Source organism: Neltuma alba, unplaced genomic scaffold, assembly GCF_004799145.2.
Source record: "Neltuma alba isolate B1F8T4 unplaced genomic scaffold, ASM479914v2 tig00011005_pilon, whole genome shotgun sequence".
Classification (NCBI taxonomy): domain Eukaryota; kingdom Viridiplantae; phylum Streptophyta; class Magnoliopsida; order Fabales; family Fabaceae; genus Neltuma; species Neltuma alba.
Genome location: NW_021635759.1, coordinates 127,002 through 144,067, shown reverse-complemented (window position 1 = coordinate 144,067; position 17,066 = coordinate 127,002). Strand labels below are relative to the sequence as shown.

Genomic DNA, 17,066 nt, shown 5'->3' with positions numbered 1-17,066 from the left:
CCACAACTTTATATTATCTGTGACTGATGTCTGGAAAAATTAAGAGACATATTTTTGCTTATTATATGTTATTTTATGTGCTTCAACTACAATGGTTCTGAACGTGCATGTCTTGTTCCAGATTTTTTGCAAATATGTGAGTAAAAACGAAGTTCTTTTGAAAGCAAGGATGTCAATGCAGCAAAACTTATCTCATGGAGCACCAAGTCCCAAGTTATCCCAAAATGCTTGAAATACTGCGGGAACATTCAGTATGAAGAGCTCTTTTGTTCTCAAGTGTCAAAATTCTATATACATATGTTTACTTGTCATGGTTTTTCGAATTTCCGCTGTGCTATTTGTTTTGAGAGGGAAAAAATCAATGTTTGCATTACTAGTTGGAAAGTAAATAGGCTTGTTCTTAGCAAGCGCACTGCTAATCTTTGTAACCAAAATGGTAAGTTTAAACTTTAGGAGAATAAATTGAGAAAGTGTTATCTTCACAGGGTCCAAAATGTTAAAGGAACCTTTCCACCTGAAAAAAAGGTTAAAGGAACCGGCCACTCTTAGGAAATTAATTTTAGTTGCAGTGAGAAGTGATTCTATAGCTTTCTTTGAGGATAAGTTAGTTGTTAGAATTTGTTGTTGTTGTTTAGATCGTTATTATTTAATGATTATCTGATTAGTTAATTAATTATTAATCCATTGGTTAATAGTTACAATATTTATTAATGTATGACTTATTGGATGTGTTGCAGAAGCCAATGATCCTCAGAGCTCTAGGGTTATTATTTTCTCGAATTATAGGAAAAGTGTGAGGTAAATAAACTTCGTTTCATATCTTATGCTGCATGATTGGTGAAAGCTGTTTAGTTACTGAAATTTTAAAGCTACTGGTGGTATAATGATATAATCAGGATAAATGGATGCACTAGCAAATATTGGGGAACCAATCAGAGCTACTCAGTTTATTGGTCAAAGTTCAGGTATTTATATCATGATAGTTCTGTTTATCCATGTAGAGAACTTGATTGCGATATGAAATAAAATGTCCGTTCAATTATTGCAACTTTGCAATATATCTTCTATTGAGCCCAATATGACTAAAAAGTTGACATTTATTATAGTGGTAAACCTGAAAGAGGGGATAAAAAAGTTGACATGAAGAAGAAAAAGTGGGCGAATAAAACATGAGGGCTGAATTGTATTTTGTCGTACATGAAGGGCATGAATTTCTTTTTGAAAAGAGCAAAGCTCGATACACTAATTCTGCAGAGCATATCTAAAAGGGAATTCTCTGGCCTCTGCTAAAAATACGGTAATAGTAATGGTCAAGAATGCTTGAACTTTCTCTGACATGATAAAATTAATCAATTATTATCGGCTTTCCATTTTTTTCCTTATCTTTATTTTTGGGGAGATGTCTTTTCGTCCTTCTTACCCATTGTTTCAGTGAAACCGCCTCTTACATATTAAAATTCAATGTAATGAATTCCAGGGAAAACAATGAAAGGTCAGTCCCAGAAAGTTCAACAGGCAGTGCTGCAGGTATGTAATTCCTTTTGGTATAATTTTGCAGTCCTTGCATATACTTACGGTCGTTTACCCACAGAAATTCCGTTGTGGAGCCTACAATGTCATTGTTGCTACATCAATTGGTGAAGAAGGTCTTGATATCATGGAAGTTGATCTTGTTGTAGCTTTTGATGCTAATGTATCGCCACTAAGAATGATTCAGCGCATGGGGAGAACTGGAAGAAAGCACGATGGACAAGTTGATATCCTTTGGTTTCCAAAAATGTTTGTTGGCAATTGTTGCTGCTGATGTCCTCTGCTGAATAATTTCTTGAAGATCCTGATAGCATTTATTCTTTAAAGTGCTCTTAAATGCTTGTTCAAGTGATTCCTTCACGGCCATTACTAGTTTTAGCTTGTGAAGGGACTGAACTGAAGGGATACTTGCGGAAACAAGCCAAGAGCAAGGCTATTAGTAAACACATGCGGAATGGGGGCATAAATAGCTTCACTTTTCATCCTAGTCCCAGGATGGTGGGGACTCCCTTTTATGGCTCTTACTCTTTTACATGTTCTGTTGTTTTCTTCTTGATGTGAAATTTCAGTTTCTGACCATAAACCTCAAATCCTGCTTACTATTTGCGTAGATTCCCCACGTCTTTAAACCAGAGGTTCAGTTTGTTGAGCTGTCAATTGAGAAATTTGTTTCCCGTGAGAAGAAAGTAAGAGGTGACTCCATTCAGATACATGCATCTATTGGCAAACTCACAGCAGCAGAGAATAATATACTTGCGAAGTATTTTCCAAACCACTGGTGAAAATACGTGGAAGCCATCTCTTGTTGCCTTTCCTTACTTCCAGACATATCCTTCTAGAACACATAAAGTGAATCATTCCTGTAGAGCAATAATGCTCATTGATTTGATGCAACGTCTGCAAGGACAAACGTCATTCTTAGGAAACAGTAAAACTTCCATCCCTCAGGTTTTCTCCTTGTCTAGGCTTGTCATTTATTCGTTGCATTCAATATAGCTATCATGTGATTGCTTTTCTATTTTATTCAGGATGGCCCGTGTATAGAAGCTAGCAATGCATCCGACCTAAACAAGATTCGCGAAGTTAGATCAGGTAATATCAGTTTCAGTTTCTCAAGAATTTTCACTATGATTTGTAAAGATGGTTGGAGCTCATCCGTACTTGTTTTATTTTCAGACCAGAGACAATGTTATTATAGGAACAGTCACACAAAAAAAAAGAATAATTATCTTAATTATTGTTTCAAATATATTTGTGTAATGAGAATTGCGATTATCTCCCTTTAGTTTTTTTTCCCCCTTAAAGACTTTTTTAATCTTGCAAGTTGCTTAACATTTTAGGGGGGTGAAAAGAGATATTAAGCATATTGTATTGCAACGAAGTGATTCAAACATAATGCAATTTCATTTTCTTTTGGGGGTGGGGGATTGATGTTTTGAGAAGTGGTGACCTTCTCATATACATGCATATAAAAACAACAAAATATGAAAACCTGTGAACACATCTGCTAGTTTGATGCCTTTCCTTTATTTATTTATTGTCCTTTTCAGACAACAAATCACACTCTAGGCATACCGTTGGAAGCAATGCAGTCTCTGTAAGTTGCCTGAAGCTGGATCCCTCTCGTTTAGGGATTCAGACTGAAGACTTTGTTGATCTAACTGCACCAGATAATATTGTGGGAGAACAGAGATCGCCTAATACAAGTTGCATAAAGAAGGATGATCTACCGTCATCTACTTTTATTGACTTAGATGAAAATAAAGAGAAAACATGTGAGTTTGAAGAGACAGTTCCTGACACTCCAATTGCTAACACAGTTATGTCAGATGAAGGGCATAGCAATAGTGGAACGCCTGATCATTCTCAGTTCAAGACATCTTTGTTGCTAGACGACGTATTCAATAATGACATCAATGAGTCCCAGTGTAGTCCCCGTTTGACCAGTTTAATTAAAAGTGGTGTTGTTCCAGAGTCTCCCATTGATGAGAGGACTGATTTTCTTCCAGGTCATGATGGTTTTTTCAATAATGTTGCTAAATAAGATCTCTGTTAATTATGTCATTGAATAATCTGTCCTGAGATAAATAAAATTTGCAGGGTTATCAAAGAAGCCAGCTTATCATTCGGCACTGTAAACCACTTGTTCATCACCAGACGGAACAACAAATTACCTCAAGTTTAGGGACAAATGAAGAGGTCGTTATTGATAATGCCGCAGATGTAAATAACGTACCTATTGATCCTTCTAATAATGAAACTCAAACTCTTTTATTCGAACGGAAGAGTCGTGCAATTAGAAGAGTTCATGTCTTTAGTTCTCCTGTGGTGGAGGAAGGCCAAAATCTTTTAGCGGACATTACAAACCGGAGCTTTAGTGAAGATTCACCTTTATGTGGTGGAGATGTTGCTGATAGTGTCAAGCCAGCACATAGATTTAAAAGGTTGCGTAAAGCTGAGGATGGTAGGCGTCATCGGAAAGAGAAAAGCAGAAAGATCATGGCAAAGGTACCTTTTGCTAATGTTTGTTGCGTCCAACTTTAATCTTTATCAATGTTTCGTCGTTACCCTCAAAACTGAAGGAAATATTTGACTTTAGCTAACTTTTATATCTATGGAAAAGCTTTACTGGTGGCAACACATTATAATTGAACACTATATATGAAGTATTACGGTGAACTTAATCTGTTTCTATTTGTTCTCTGCATTTTAGGTAGAAGGAAATCAATGCACAATGTCAGAGTCTTCATTGACGACGAGGCTGAGTAAGCTCATGCTTAGACTTATTAAATGTTGCATTCTCATGTTATCCTTCTTATCATTTTTGGTAAACGTATTCAGCCTATCTTTCATGATTTTGTGGAAACAATACATGAACTACTCAATTTCCTTAGGGTTTCTTCAGAAGCTGACGTTTCTAATGATGAGGATGGTGAGGATGACAGTTCATCGGATAGTTTCATAGATGACAGGATGAACCCTACAGCAACAACTCAGTCCAGAGCTAGCGGAATAGACATGATGGCAATATACAGGTTCTTATTCTTCCCTTTTATTTCCCTTCAAATTGTAATCTTCTCAGCTTCCTGGTGAAAAGCTGTCGGTAGACATGCATGAATAGGGGCAATCTTTTATAGATATAATCTGTTAATTTCTTCTTATTGGAAAATATTGTTGCATTAGCTCATTATAATTACAAAATGACAATTTTATGTGCAAGTCATCCTATTCGTCATATTTCTGTTCTCTTGAATTTTACATGATATTAGCGCTTGGTTTAAGACAAGAGTAAGATAATCATCCTGAAACAAATGTCATTATAGACTTCACTGCTTGGTTATGGTCGTTCAATTTATGTCCTTTGATGAATTCCATGGAGTCCTTCATTTGGCCGTGGCTATAGAACACTTGCCTGCTGTCCTCACTTGGATTTTGGCTTGCTTCAAAAGCCATAAGACAAAACGAGACGAATGAAAGTGCTGTACTTGAAGAGTGAATGGGTCCTAAAGCATGCAAGAATTTGAAATTACCAATAAGTTCTCCAAAGCAATTCATCTATTGGTTTTTTCATGCATTCATCTCATATCTTACATTATTGGGTCAGATTTGAGCATTGTCAAGCTCAGTTGAAGGTAGTTCTCCTAATTTTGAATTTTTTTTCATCCATGGGATTCTAACCCTTGACTTTACTTAAAGGAATCAAGTTCTTTTCACCCCACCAACTATCGTTGGTTTCTTTTAAACCTCTTCGTTGCTTGGTGAAGAATTCCTTAAAACAAGGATTTCTTCACCGTCCTAACTCTTTCGCTATTGTTCCAAAATTGGATTTCAAAACTAACACATCTGCATTAGCTTTTGTAGCCTAGTTAGAATTGAAGCATGTACAAAATACGTTTTCCATTAGCGGGAGAGGGAAAGAAAAGATTGCTTTCTTGTGTTTCTATGTTTTGGTTTCCTATTTCTGCATTTGATCAGAACCCTTATCCCTTTAAAATTTCCTGATTAACTTTCGGTGTTGTAAATGATGCATAACAGAAACTATGTTGCAGGCGTTCTTTGCTCAGTCAAATACCAGTTGAAGGAGGGACCAACGTTTCTGCAACATTTAGTTGACTACTCGTTAGTCACTCTATGACTATAATTAGTGAAAATGGGGACTCTTCTGGCAGCATACCAAGACATATTCAGACTCGTCAAATTGAGCAAACAAATCAGTCAGCTTCCAAGAGTTTGCAGTCCGTTGAAGGCAACCAAATCACCTCAGAAGCTACACCTTCGAGTAGTTTTCCTCCTGCTACGACAACAGAAAACGAGATGAAAGAAAAGAAAATTGTCATTTCATCGTTTTGGATTTCCAAGTGCAAATCTTGAGCAGCAATTTGCACTTCAATCAAACGAAGAACCTATGGATGCTTGTGCAGCTAAGGATATTCTCTGTGATGATCACATTTTTGATAATATTGACCTTGATGAGTTGGAGGCTCAAGCAGCTTCTCTTCTTAAACAAAACTCAGATTTTTCAGCTCAGAAGCAAGGTGCGCATACAATACCTCAATCTCACTTGCAAAATCCTCACCTTTCCAACCCATCATTCGACCTTGGGATATGAAAACTCATGGGAATGCACGTAATAACCATTGTTGCTGCTGGCCCTGGCACTTCCATTGTGGACTTGCCTTGGTGCAATTTCAGATAATTGAAATTCAGCAGGATTTTGTACAGGTTAATATTTCAGTTATCAATAGCTGTATAGTTTATTCATGCATATAAGGGAGCAAGAAAATAATGTACTTACATCCTTTAATATTTAATTATGCAGTTGGAAAACTCGCAGGATCATATTTGAGATATTTCTTCATTGTTATAATCAAATGTATATAAAAGTTTGTACAACAACTTGCTCCTGGCAAAAAATAATTTATGGGATTTCTTACAAACGAAGTGTTTTAGTTGTCATTAATTGAGCTAATACTACTTCTAGCCCTAAAATAAGAGTTAGCTGAAGATTTAATTTGATTCTAAATATAATATTCTAATATTTTTGTTTTTTTTATATTTATTTATTTATTTATAGTAGTTCTTATAGTGATTACACATGTTAAAGAGTTTTCTTTTTAATACATGTAATTAATAGAGTATTTTAGTGAAAACAATGCATTTATTACAAATATTAACTTAACTAATTTTCTTAACACTCAATTAATTATCTAATTTTTATAGAGGTTCGGAGGCAGTAATACTGCTGGCCAGATGAGGTTTGCTCAGAGTTTTGCTGTGTTGGATTGTTAGTATTCAAAGGTTCAGTTTTGAAGTGAAAGCAAAGTGAACCAAACTGATTTGTTTAGAAAAAGGTTGATCTATAATGATTTGACTTATCGATTATTTTGGTTTGGTTGTGTTAATTCGATTCAAGATAAACGAAGTTTTTCTTTTTTTAAAAAATAAATTATTGGTAAACCAGTTTAAATTTGTGCTCCTTTTTGAGGTGAAAATGCCAGCCCTTTATTTTTTTTTCCGATGCGAGCTTATTTATACTATGAAGTATATATATTAACCTCGTAAATACTACTCCTCCGATTCTAAATATAAAACCTTTATATACACTAGTATAGAGTCTTCTATATTTAGAATTAGAGGAGTATTATTTTTTTTTTCTTTCATGTGATTTTGTCAACTATACAGATATCCCCACCATCATATTCTTATTGGTCAACAGCAAACAAAACTTAAATCATATATCTTTGCTTAAAACTTTAATTACAAAAGTAACTCCATTGAAAATGTTATGTACGAATTATATGTATTTATACATAATGATCAATTTATCTATAGATAACGTTTTTTAATATTACCTTTTCATGATTGTCTATAGATATTTTTATATATTTTAATTACATTATAGTATTTTAATCATAATTAGGTTGACGCTAATTCAACTATGCTGGATCATTGGCCCTTGAACCACTCATTTGACTGAATTTTAGTACCTTAAAAAAGTATGATCAGTCATCTCAAACTACAGTTAAAAAATATTAACACAAACGGAACAAGACAGAGTCATTCCTTGCATTCCCCTTGAGTCCCTAAAGAGACAGCACGAAGAAGATCAACTTACATAATTGCCTAAAACTCAGTAAACTTTCCAACCAAGGAAATACAACCTACACCTAAGAAGCATCCTAGCATGGTATTAACAAGCATTCAACTATCTCTTACATTAGTCAGGGTCAGAAGCTGAAATGTTTACATTGAAGGAAAACAAGCACATGTAAATTAGGGAAATTAGAAGATCACCAATATGTTGAAGGAAGCTGAATATTCCATGGCCCACTTGTATGCTTCACGACAAACAAGCTAGACATGACCTGCGTAGCTTGCAGGCCGGAAGTCCAGTGGATTCAGGGCCGATGAAGGAAATTGTGCTCGGCCTGGTAGCCACAGGCCATCTTTATGGGGTTGCAGCATCTGTGGCTGGCTGTGTTTCTCCCCTCGGCCAGCTTCATCCAATGGGGCTTCTTTCTTCTTCTTTACAAATTCAAAGAACTCTGCAACTTGATGAGCATAACTACACACCATAACAAAAATTTCAAATGCACAAGGTCATGATAGACGTACGAATATGTTCTTGCATGTTGGTTTGTTTCATTAATGATATTTTAAAAAAAAAATGTCATGCCAAGAAACCAAGATTTTTAATGATCAAGAAAAACGAAGACACTTTTTATCTAGGTTCTAATTCCGATCACTAAGCCAGTTGAAGAAAGTTCTAAAAACTTTCCAGTCCCTAAATTGAAGTAATGATTATATGAAATTCTCATATTAAAAAAAAAAAAAATCCTATCTAACTGCAGCCAAGGAATACCATCATCAGCAAGTATCAGAGATAAACCACACTATCAGCAAGAACCTAATACAAACATATATTACACTGCTTAACCCAAGTCCCATGAAACTTAAACTTACCGTCACCAATTTTAGGTAGTGACAATTCAGTAAGACTCATTAGAAGACTGTCCAAATGAAGTCACCTTAAAGTTTCATGAACAAATCGTTCAACATAAGAATGTAGACAAGAAACGGGGGGAAAAAAAAAGAGGTAAAATTATATAAGTAAGGATTAATTCAATGATGCTGCAGAATTCTTATTTCTAACAGTGGTGGGGGAGGCAAATTGCCTCTCATTCACTAGATTGCGCCACGTGGTGAAGCACATTAAGCAGACGACTTTATTAGAGATTAAACACCTTATCAAGAGATAAAGGATATAATCATCGCATGAATAACAACCCTCTATTAGAGATTATATAGAGACTAGCATATAGTTTGGCCACTTATCTGTACTGTTTCAGTATTAATAATGGAGCAGTAGGCCAGAATTGTTTTGCACGCCTCATTATTTATTAAATCAGTGCTTTACCATGAAATTTAGCAAACCCAATTTGCAACTTTAATTAGCCGAACCTAGAAAAGAAATAATCAAGCGCAATAGAAAAATCACGTGGGTAAGTAGACATCTCACAGAACCAAGTTTAGTCCATGTTCAACGCTATCTGAGCAAGAGATAGATAGCTTACTGTCTTTTTGCCTCAATGTCTCTGCTGAAATCAATATTGGGTTCGCAGTCCAGAATTAATGCAGGAACCTGCTTGTTATAAAAAATTCTCAAGCCGTACTACTAAATAACGGATAATAAAGTTAACACATCGATATCAAAAAGATAATACCTTCTGAAGGCTTGAATGCATACGATCACCCTCCAGATAAAACACACGCTCCCTTATAGCAGGATGCAAGGAATTGTCGACATGCAGAGGCAACTTACTCACAGATAACACTTCACGACTGCCGCTTTGGAAGGGGTATAACCAGCTTTCATGCTTTTCATGGAGGTCACGGAGATAATCCAATGTGACTCCACCTTCCTCTTCCCTCCTCCTCAACCTCATTCTCTTATGGCAAGTATCAGGACTTGCCCTAAGATAGATAAAACCATCAGGAATAAGTCCAGGCAAGCAGGACACAACAGGATCGAACCACGAGTCATAAATACTAATCTCCATCTCATTCATCCACTTAGCCTCATGAACAGCTCGTACAAAACCTTTATGCAACATTCAAGATGTCATAAGAATACACTAGTGTTGAATCTCTCAAAGCAGGGTTTTTTTTTCCCCCTTGATTGTTTTTTTGGCCAATGTTTCCCCTCTTTTGAATTGGACAAATGAGAAAAAGAAACAACACATGCTGCCAAACCATCACTTGCAATCACTAAAAAACTCTAACCAATGCATGTTTAAAGCAGTTCTTCTGAAAAATATATATAAAATGTGAGGGTAAGAAACCCCATAATAAAAGAAGCAAGGGAGGAAAACATGAATTCAGGAGAAGCTTTGTTAACAAGGTAATTTAACACCAACTTACTAATAAGGAGAACAATAGCAAAGCATTGAATTCTCACCATTCTGTCACTAAAAACACTCCTCTCCATTTAATCGAAGAGGCTTCATTCCACCAGATGACTCTCTTTCCTGCATAACCCTGGTAACAAATACATAGTTCTGAAACGTGTAAGCATACCGTTGGGGCTCAGCATAGAAAGCATCCAAAATATTGAAGTGATCAGCTCACATCCTCCTGCACTTGTTAATGGGTTCAGGAACCACCTCAACAAGGTCACGCAATTCAATTGTTTCATTAGCTATTCTCTGAAGGAAAGTAGTCTTCCCAACACTGATATTACCCTCAACACAGAATGTAATCTGTTTCTTTTGTGGAAGCTGCAAGGAGGAGGTATCATCCAACTCTTCATCCCACACTCTTTTTGATGTAGGTTGTTATACTTTCAGCATGGTTCCTGTGGATGATTCCCACAGAACTCTGAAGATATTCAACCATCTTATCACTAGATTTTCCAAAGAACTGCCAAAAAGATAAAAAAGAACCAGGTAAAAATTTAACCTTAACCTCAAAAAAAAAAAAAAAGGTGATGTGACACCTAAGGTGCAATACTTCTTCCTTTTATACAATGCTGACCCTGCTATCTTTCTTTTATGGCAATTCAGCTTGATGAACAGCCTAGGAATTTTAAGAAATAGGTGTAAATTGGCTAGAAGCTAATTTTAGATTCCTAGAAGCACTGGAGTCTTCATAGGCGGACTAAAGTGCAGCAAAATCAAATGTGCCATGCGTAGTGAACATCGTTCCTATTTGTTATAGACAATAAATCCATTCCTCACCCTTCTTCTAGCGGTTCAAGCTTTTGAGATCAAAGAGTTCAGACCACTTGAGTATATAGGAATAAGATAACTGAATTTAGACAAATCATATATGCTAGTCAATCAGACAAGTAAGAGTTTTGTTATCAAAATAGCTTGAATTAGAAATGAAGTTGGAACTTGGATGATAATAATTGTACTGAAAATACTAAACGAAGCTCAGATATTCTCAAAATATGACATAATAAAGCAACAAGACTATCCAGGCATGATTTATCATTGCAAGAGATGAGGCATCCAGTGATGTACAATGATCAGGCTGCAGGTGTACAAAGCGCAATGACAGCAACATAGACAAATTTATACCTTGTCTTTGTAAAGTTTCTTGAGCTCAACAACCCCAGCAATCCCTTTCCTTACAAGCTTTCTCAAATTTCTCGGACCCACGCCTGGAACAGTCAGTAAATCAGGATTTAGTGACGCCTCAAAGCTACTGGATAAACCCTTCTGTCGCCTATTTAATCTCAAGGGCTTCTCCTCAGAAGCCACTGAACCACAACACACTTCTTCAGTATCCCCATTACCACACTTCTCCGAACCCCTCGTACTCTCACCAACATCAGAAGAAGAGAAGACCAAGTTCGTGTCCCCTTTATACCGTCTTTAAGCAAACCCAGGCTCTTGCTTGCGTAATGTCTCTCATACTATCATCAAACCACGCACCTACAAGCACCAAAACTTCCTGAACCCGCCAAAGTGGTGAAGTAGCGAGATGAAATAGGAGAGTTCACAGGGAAGGGCTTCTTGGTAAGCGAGAACACCAGGAATGAGAAAGCCGTACGGAAGAAGGCATGGTGTGAAAATGTGGGGAATAATAATGCGAGAGTGAAGAAAGAGAAACAAGTGGGTTGAGGGGTTCTTGGAGAGAAGAAGAGAAGGCATGGAGGTGGCCGCAATGGAGGGAATGTGGACAGAAGAAGAAAGGCGAAGCAATGTCTGCATTGGTTCGTCTGAGTCTGAGCAGTGTCACCCACTGAAGGCGCGCGGGAAGGCGAAGCGGCTTCTTCTGTAGCTTTGCCCCTGGGGAGGAATTGAAAAAAATTGAAGTACACGGGACCCCAAAAAAAAAAAAAAAACAGAGAGAATTATTTGAATTTTTTAATTCTATCTAAATTAGTCATGTAACCCATACATTTAAAACCTTATTATAATTTACAAAATACATCAAAAATTGGAGAAATAAAAAATTACAAAAAATTTTCGCATAAAAGATAAACAATAAATTAACAAACTCATATTTCTTAGAATAATATTATTTTTTAATGAAAAGATATGTTGATTTAATGAAAATTTTAGGTTAAAACTTTTAGACTAAATAGGCTCAGAAAATTATATTATTAATAATTTGATAACATTGCAATATGTATAAAATTTTAGAAATATGTAGACACAGATTAGAATAGGGAAAAGGAAAAATTTTGAGTAATTAGATTTATTTATTTAATATACTTTTTAATTGAATCAAAATAAACAAATTCTAACATATTACTGAATTTATCATAAAATAAATAATATGTATAAAATCTCCATGCCTTATTCTGGTCCAAGTAAAAGAATAAAGTAGCATCCAATAATATTATTTTTCAATACGTCTAATACTCTAATTTTATTTACAATGCATGTAATATATTCATTTTATTTTTCTGCTACATTCAATATCCTAATGTTATTTTTCAGTTTGATCTAGTGATTTAATTTATTTATAATTTAGGGTGTTGAATACCCAATAAATAAAATTAAAGTATTATAAACATATAAAAAATAATATCAAATACTAAATGTATCATAAGATTAAGAAAATACTACCTTCAGTCCTAATTAAAGACTAGTTGACTATTTGAAGAGATTAAAGAAGTAGTTGAGTTATTATTTCTAATAAGTATTTTTTTTCTTAAAATATCTTTACTAATTAAGAGTATTGGTTAAAACTATCATGTTAAAAAAATTATTTTTAAAAAATAATAAATATAAAAAATAAAATAAATTAAAATCCTATAATTATGACCAAATCAACAAGTTGGACCGGACATAGTAGCATCATGGATGTTACTTTATCCTAATTTAACACATACTCCCGGTGATACAATTTTGTTTTTATTTTGAGGAATATTCAAAGAAAGCAACCATGGAAGAAAAAGCGGAAGCACAGGACCGTGCTGTCAGGAACGTTGGGAGTAGCTTCCGCTGTCTCGTGCGGGTCAAAAGATATTATTATCAAACTGTCTTTTGCAAAAGCTTTATTATAAACGAAAGCATGGGAGAAATTATTCTCCACGCCACATCCTTATCATGCCATAAATGTTCTGTGTCTTACAGCCACGCCACGTGTCATTAACATACAATTTTTATTATTTACAAAAATATGCCATCTTCGAATCCTAGGACAAGTCACACGTATTGCCAAAACTAGACTCTCTCTTTTTTTTTTTTTTTTGCCCATACTAAAATTGGACGGGTCATTCGCAATGACAAGTCAACCTAGGTCGTATGGGAAAAAAATAAAATTTTTAATGACTAGGCATAAAAAAATTGGGTTACCATTTAATACGTTGCATCCTAATGACCTTTCTCTACGTTCCATTTTTTTTTTAACCATCCAGCTACGTGTCATCTGATAAGTCCATGTTATCATTGTAGCACCATTTACAACTCTTCATCAGGTTTGAAGTTTGAACATCATTCCATGTCCAGGAAATAACTTTTTTTAAAAAAATAAATTCCAAGGACTACAATCACGAATTTGCAATTTAAAGAATTAAAATTAAAATGAATCCAAATTTCAAAAATCAAAAATTATATTTACCCAATCAAATTTGATAGAACTTGTAAATATAGTAATTTAAAACATTAAAAAAATATAATTTACTCTAAATGACATCATCCGCATGCCACGTACGTGTTTCTCGTTTGTGTCCCTCAAGCTTGGTGCTAAAACAGAAACCCTTTCACATGAAGTCATAAATGTTCACTTTTTTTGCATCCTTTAGCAAAGGGAGAAATTTAGAAAGAAAAAGGAGGCAAAGCTGATAATTATTGTTAAATACTACCTCCGGTCCTAATTATAAGACCCAGTTGACTTATTTAAGGAGATTAAGGAAGTATGTTAAGTTAGTTATTTGTAATAAATAAGTGTTGTCATTCTAAAATATCATTGCTAATTAAGTGTATTGGCTAAAACTATCATTATTAGAAGGGCTATCTTAGAAAAAAATGCATAAATATGAAAGAAAAAATGGATTGGGGTCTTATAATTAGGACCAACAAAAAATCAAACGGTCAAATCTTATTTAAGGACAGGAAGTAGTAATGATTACAATAATATCGTAATAGTCTAATAGACAACACAAAAGACATTACCTTTAATACGCCAATGAGTGCTCCACAAACGGTGGCCAGTCATAAAGATTCACACTATACCAAGTGGCGGCCAAGGTGCTGATAACATAATGAACATGAATATACAAAGAATATAGAATTTCAAATAAATATTTCATTTTTTTAATATTCTAGGACATAAAGAGCATAACAATTTGAAGATAAGGATTAATAGAATATATTTCAATCTATTTATTAATATATTATGTTTCTCAACAATCAATTATATGTTTATTAATGGTCAATATCTTTATCTTATTAGTATTAGAGTATCGTAAAAGATTTTTTTTTCATTTTGGATTTAAATTCAAGTTTTGTTATTTTAATTAATAACAATTAATAATTAGTTTATAAGTTTATAGTTTAAAAGTTTATTAATATTTAAATATTTAATTATATTAATTTCATATTTAATTTAATCAGAATTTCATTTTATAATTAATATAAAATATTATTATAATTAATAATTTGTCCCACCTTGGGTGCCCCACCCTCCTAAACGAAAAATGAATATCAATGATATATCATAATATTAAAATCTGATCTGAATGACTTTGTCAAAACAATAAATCAGTTAACTAATCCCTTGGTATAGTCAAAAGTTTTAGACAAATTGATCAAGTCGGACCAGCTTGTCAAAACATTAGGTTAAAAAAATAACAATCTATCATATTTATATTTTAGTACCTGTTTTATTAGATTATGATTGATTTATACAAAATTATTCTATTCACATGCGAATTAATACTTTTTTAATTTAAATATTACTCTTTTTAGAGGTATTTATGAATGAATACTTTTAATATATAATTAAGTTGTATTATTTTATTCATGATTGAGTCCACCCTATTTCAACTAACTTAAATGACTAATCCAATTTTTAGTACTCCTTTGGTCCTAAATATAAGACCCTCTCGTAGTGTAGTTTACACTACAACAGGGGTCTGAGTCACAGAATGCGTGTGCTGCCCACAGAGGTCCATGATTATTTCGCCGCCTGCTACTAAGTTAGGAGAAAGTAAACAAAGATTACAAGACACAAAGAGCCAATCTTGTTCAGCACGTGCTGAATGATTCACTTCCACTAAATCAAGTTTAACCAAACATCACTTGTCACCAAATAATGAATACTGATGGTCAGTTTAAAGTCTGTCCACAGTCTAAATTATCATAATGTACAATGAAATGTGATTTGAACTGTTAATTTTCACCTACGAATCAGAGGACAAATAATAAAGGGGAAATCAAAACCTATTAGCTTTGCCTAACTTAAATTAAAGAATGTTTTCTCAATTTCACCACTTAATTATATAAGATAAATTACAGGTATTGAGAGATTCGTATTCTTAAGGAGGACTAAAACCTTACTTCCTTAGTTTCTTCTATGCTTGTGTATTGACACTTTCGTTTCTAGCTTCTGCCTGTTTACACATGCAATCCGGCATGGGAAAATTGTAGAGTGAACCACCTGGCTTTTTCATCTCAATTCCCTTCTGATCACTGCGGCGAAGCATCTCTTTCACTTGTTGCTTAAATACTTTCCAACTGCAGAATCAGTATTAGTAGTAACAATTAAATTTTGAACTTACGCCCACATAGTAATGAATCTGGAAAGTATATCACCTATTATTGCTATCAAAATGTGCTTTTAGTAAAGATGGAAGATAAGTTGCGTAAAAAGAAAAATAAATTGCACAAAATGTAATTTTGCATATAGAGAAGTTGTACAGAGGGAAGATGAATTGCACGCAAAGAAAAATAAGTTGCACAAAAGGAAGATAAATTGCAGGAGGGGAACTAGTTTGCACATAGAGAAGATGGGCTGCACAAAGAACAAAGTGGTCATTTCATATTGTTATTTCGCCTATAGGACCTCATAGCTTCACCTTTTCCTAGAGACCATTCCCCCATTAATTTTCAAATGGGGATTTATCCACAATTTTCCCTATTTTATTTATGTTTTTATTAAAAGTTACTCTATTAGGAGCTATTGGGCACAGTATAGAGCCCTTACAATGGGACTTCGGATTCAAAAAGAAAATGCAGTTTTAGAACTCTGTTCTCTCTCTCTCTCTCATGCCATTTGTTCCTCCCTCTCGGATTTCTCTCTGTTCCTCAGTCCGTCGTCAGATCTTTCTGACCTTTTCTGTTACTCCCTCCCTCTTTCTCCAGCAACTCCCCCTTTATTTTCTTGCATAAAGTGCATTCCAAGTACTGCCACCCACCAATTTTCCAAGGGGTAATATTTAAACTTACAAGGTTCTGGCTACTTAAAAGCAGTCTACACCTATTGTGTTTTTTCCCTGCTCAAATAGGATAGAAGCACTCAGATGTTTCCAACGAAACTGAACCTATTATGTCTATATGCAGTCAATCACATAACCTTGAGACGACTGGTATAATAGTTTACCTATAAAGTTTGCATTTATTGTTCTCAACGCAAAAATATTCCTTACCGTGATGAATGAAAAGTTGTAAATCAGATGAAAAGCATGGAAGAGAAAAGAAATTGCACCTTATGTTGGGGTTGTCAAATAATAGAGCCAATCTTCTCTTATCTGGTCTAATCGTTTTTGCATGGCCACCAAACATATATCGCCTGTGACCCATCAAGAAATGTGGAAAGTTCCCACCCCGAAGACTTCACTATGAAGGCAACAATGCAGCCAACCTAGATGAGTGGCCCTAAGCCAGAAACATGAGTTAGAATAATTAACTTGCTCCCAGAGACATTCTTAACTTCAGTAAAATCTAGTTTACCCTCTTGTGGATTGGCCCCAAAACAATTTGCCCCATTGGAAAACTATTCAACATCACAATTCATTCCCTTTCACTGAACCAACCAATAATTTGGTCTCACTTTAAGAAAGCTAACACAAGGTATAC

General features: G+C 34.6%; 2 protein-coding genes, 1 long non-coding RNA gene and 1 pseudogene across 3 annotated transcripts; 2 read left to right on the top strand and 2 right to left on the bottom strand.

Annotated features, from left to right (window-relative positions):
* Positions 1 to 2,241: 2,241 nt before the first annotated feature.
* Positions 2,242 to 3,574, top strand: LOC114760630 (DEAD-box ATP-dependent RNA helicase FANCM). The gene is made up of 3 exons (XM_028949903.1): positions 2,242 to 2,478; positions 2,559 to 2,622; positions 3,081 to 3,574. Exons 1-3 carry the CDS (start codon positions 2,242 to 2,244, stop codon positions 3,572 to 3,574), a joined length of 795 nt encoding a protein of 264 aa, XP_028805736.1.
* A 454-nt stretch (positions 3,575 to 4,028) lies between these two features.
* On the top strand, positions 4,029 to 5,643 carry LOC114760629 (DEAD-box ATP-dependent RNA helicase FANCM-like). Its single transcript, XM_028949901.1, has 4 exons — positions 4,029 to 4,038; positions 4,244 to 4,295; positions 4,425 to 4,565; positions 5,580 to 5,643. Exons 2-4 carry the CDS (start codon positions 4,258 to 4,260, stop codon positions 5,641 to 5,643), a joined length of 243 nt encoding a protein of 80 aa, XP_028805734.1. The 5' UTR covers positions 4,029 to 4,038; positions 4,244 to 4,257.
* A 2,178-nt stretch (positions 5,644 to 7,821) lies between these two features.
* On the bottom strand, positions 7,822 to 11,747 carry LOC114760628 (uncharacterized; annotated as a pseudogene).
* Positions 11,748 to 15,244: 3,497 nt separating this feature from the next.
* LOC114760614 (uncharacterized) lies at positions 15,245 to 16,800 on the bottom strand. The gene is made up of 2 exons (XR_003742067.1): positions 16,696 to 16,800; positions 15,245 to 15,725 (listed from the first exon to the last, which is right to left on the bottom strand). It is a non-coding gene; the product is annotated as an uncharacterized LOC114760614 (long non-coding RNA).
* Positions 16,801 to 17,066: the final 266 nt, after the last annotated feature.

Excerpts from the sequence above, each read along its gene's own strand:
- LOC114760630 (XM_028949903.1), top strand. The coding sequence starts at position 2,242 with ATGCATCTATTGGCAAACTCACAGCAGCAGAGAATAATATACTTGCGA. Across the intron at positions 2,479-2,558 it reads GTAAAACTTCCATCCCTCAG|GATGGCCCGTGTATAGAAGC; the intron begins GTTTTCTCCTTG and ends TATTTTATTCAG. Across the intron at positions 2,623-3,080 it reads GATTCGCGAAGTTAGATCAG|ACAACAAATCACACTCTAGG; the intron begins GTAATATCAGTT and ends TGTCCTTTTCAG.
- LOC114760629 (XM_028949901.1), top strand. The coding sequence starts at position 4,258 with ATGCACAATGTCAGAGTCTTCATTGACGACGAGGCTGA. Across the intron at positions 4,296-4,424 it reads TTCATTGACGACGAGGCTGA|GGTTTCTTCAGAAGCTGACG; the intron begins GTAAGCTCATGC and ends CAATTTCCTTAG. Across the intron at positions 4,566-5,579 it reads GACATGATGGCAATATACAG|GCGTTCTTTGCTCAGTCAAA; the intron begins GTTCTTATTCTT and ends ACTATGTTGCAG.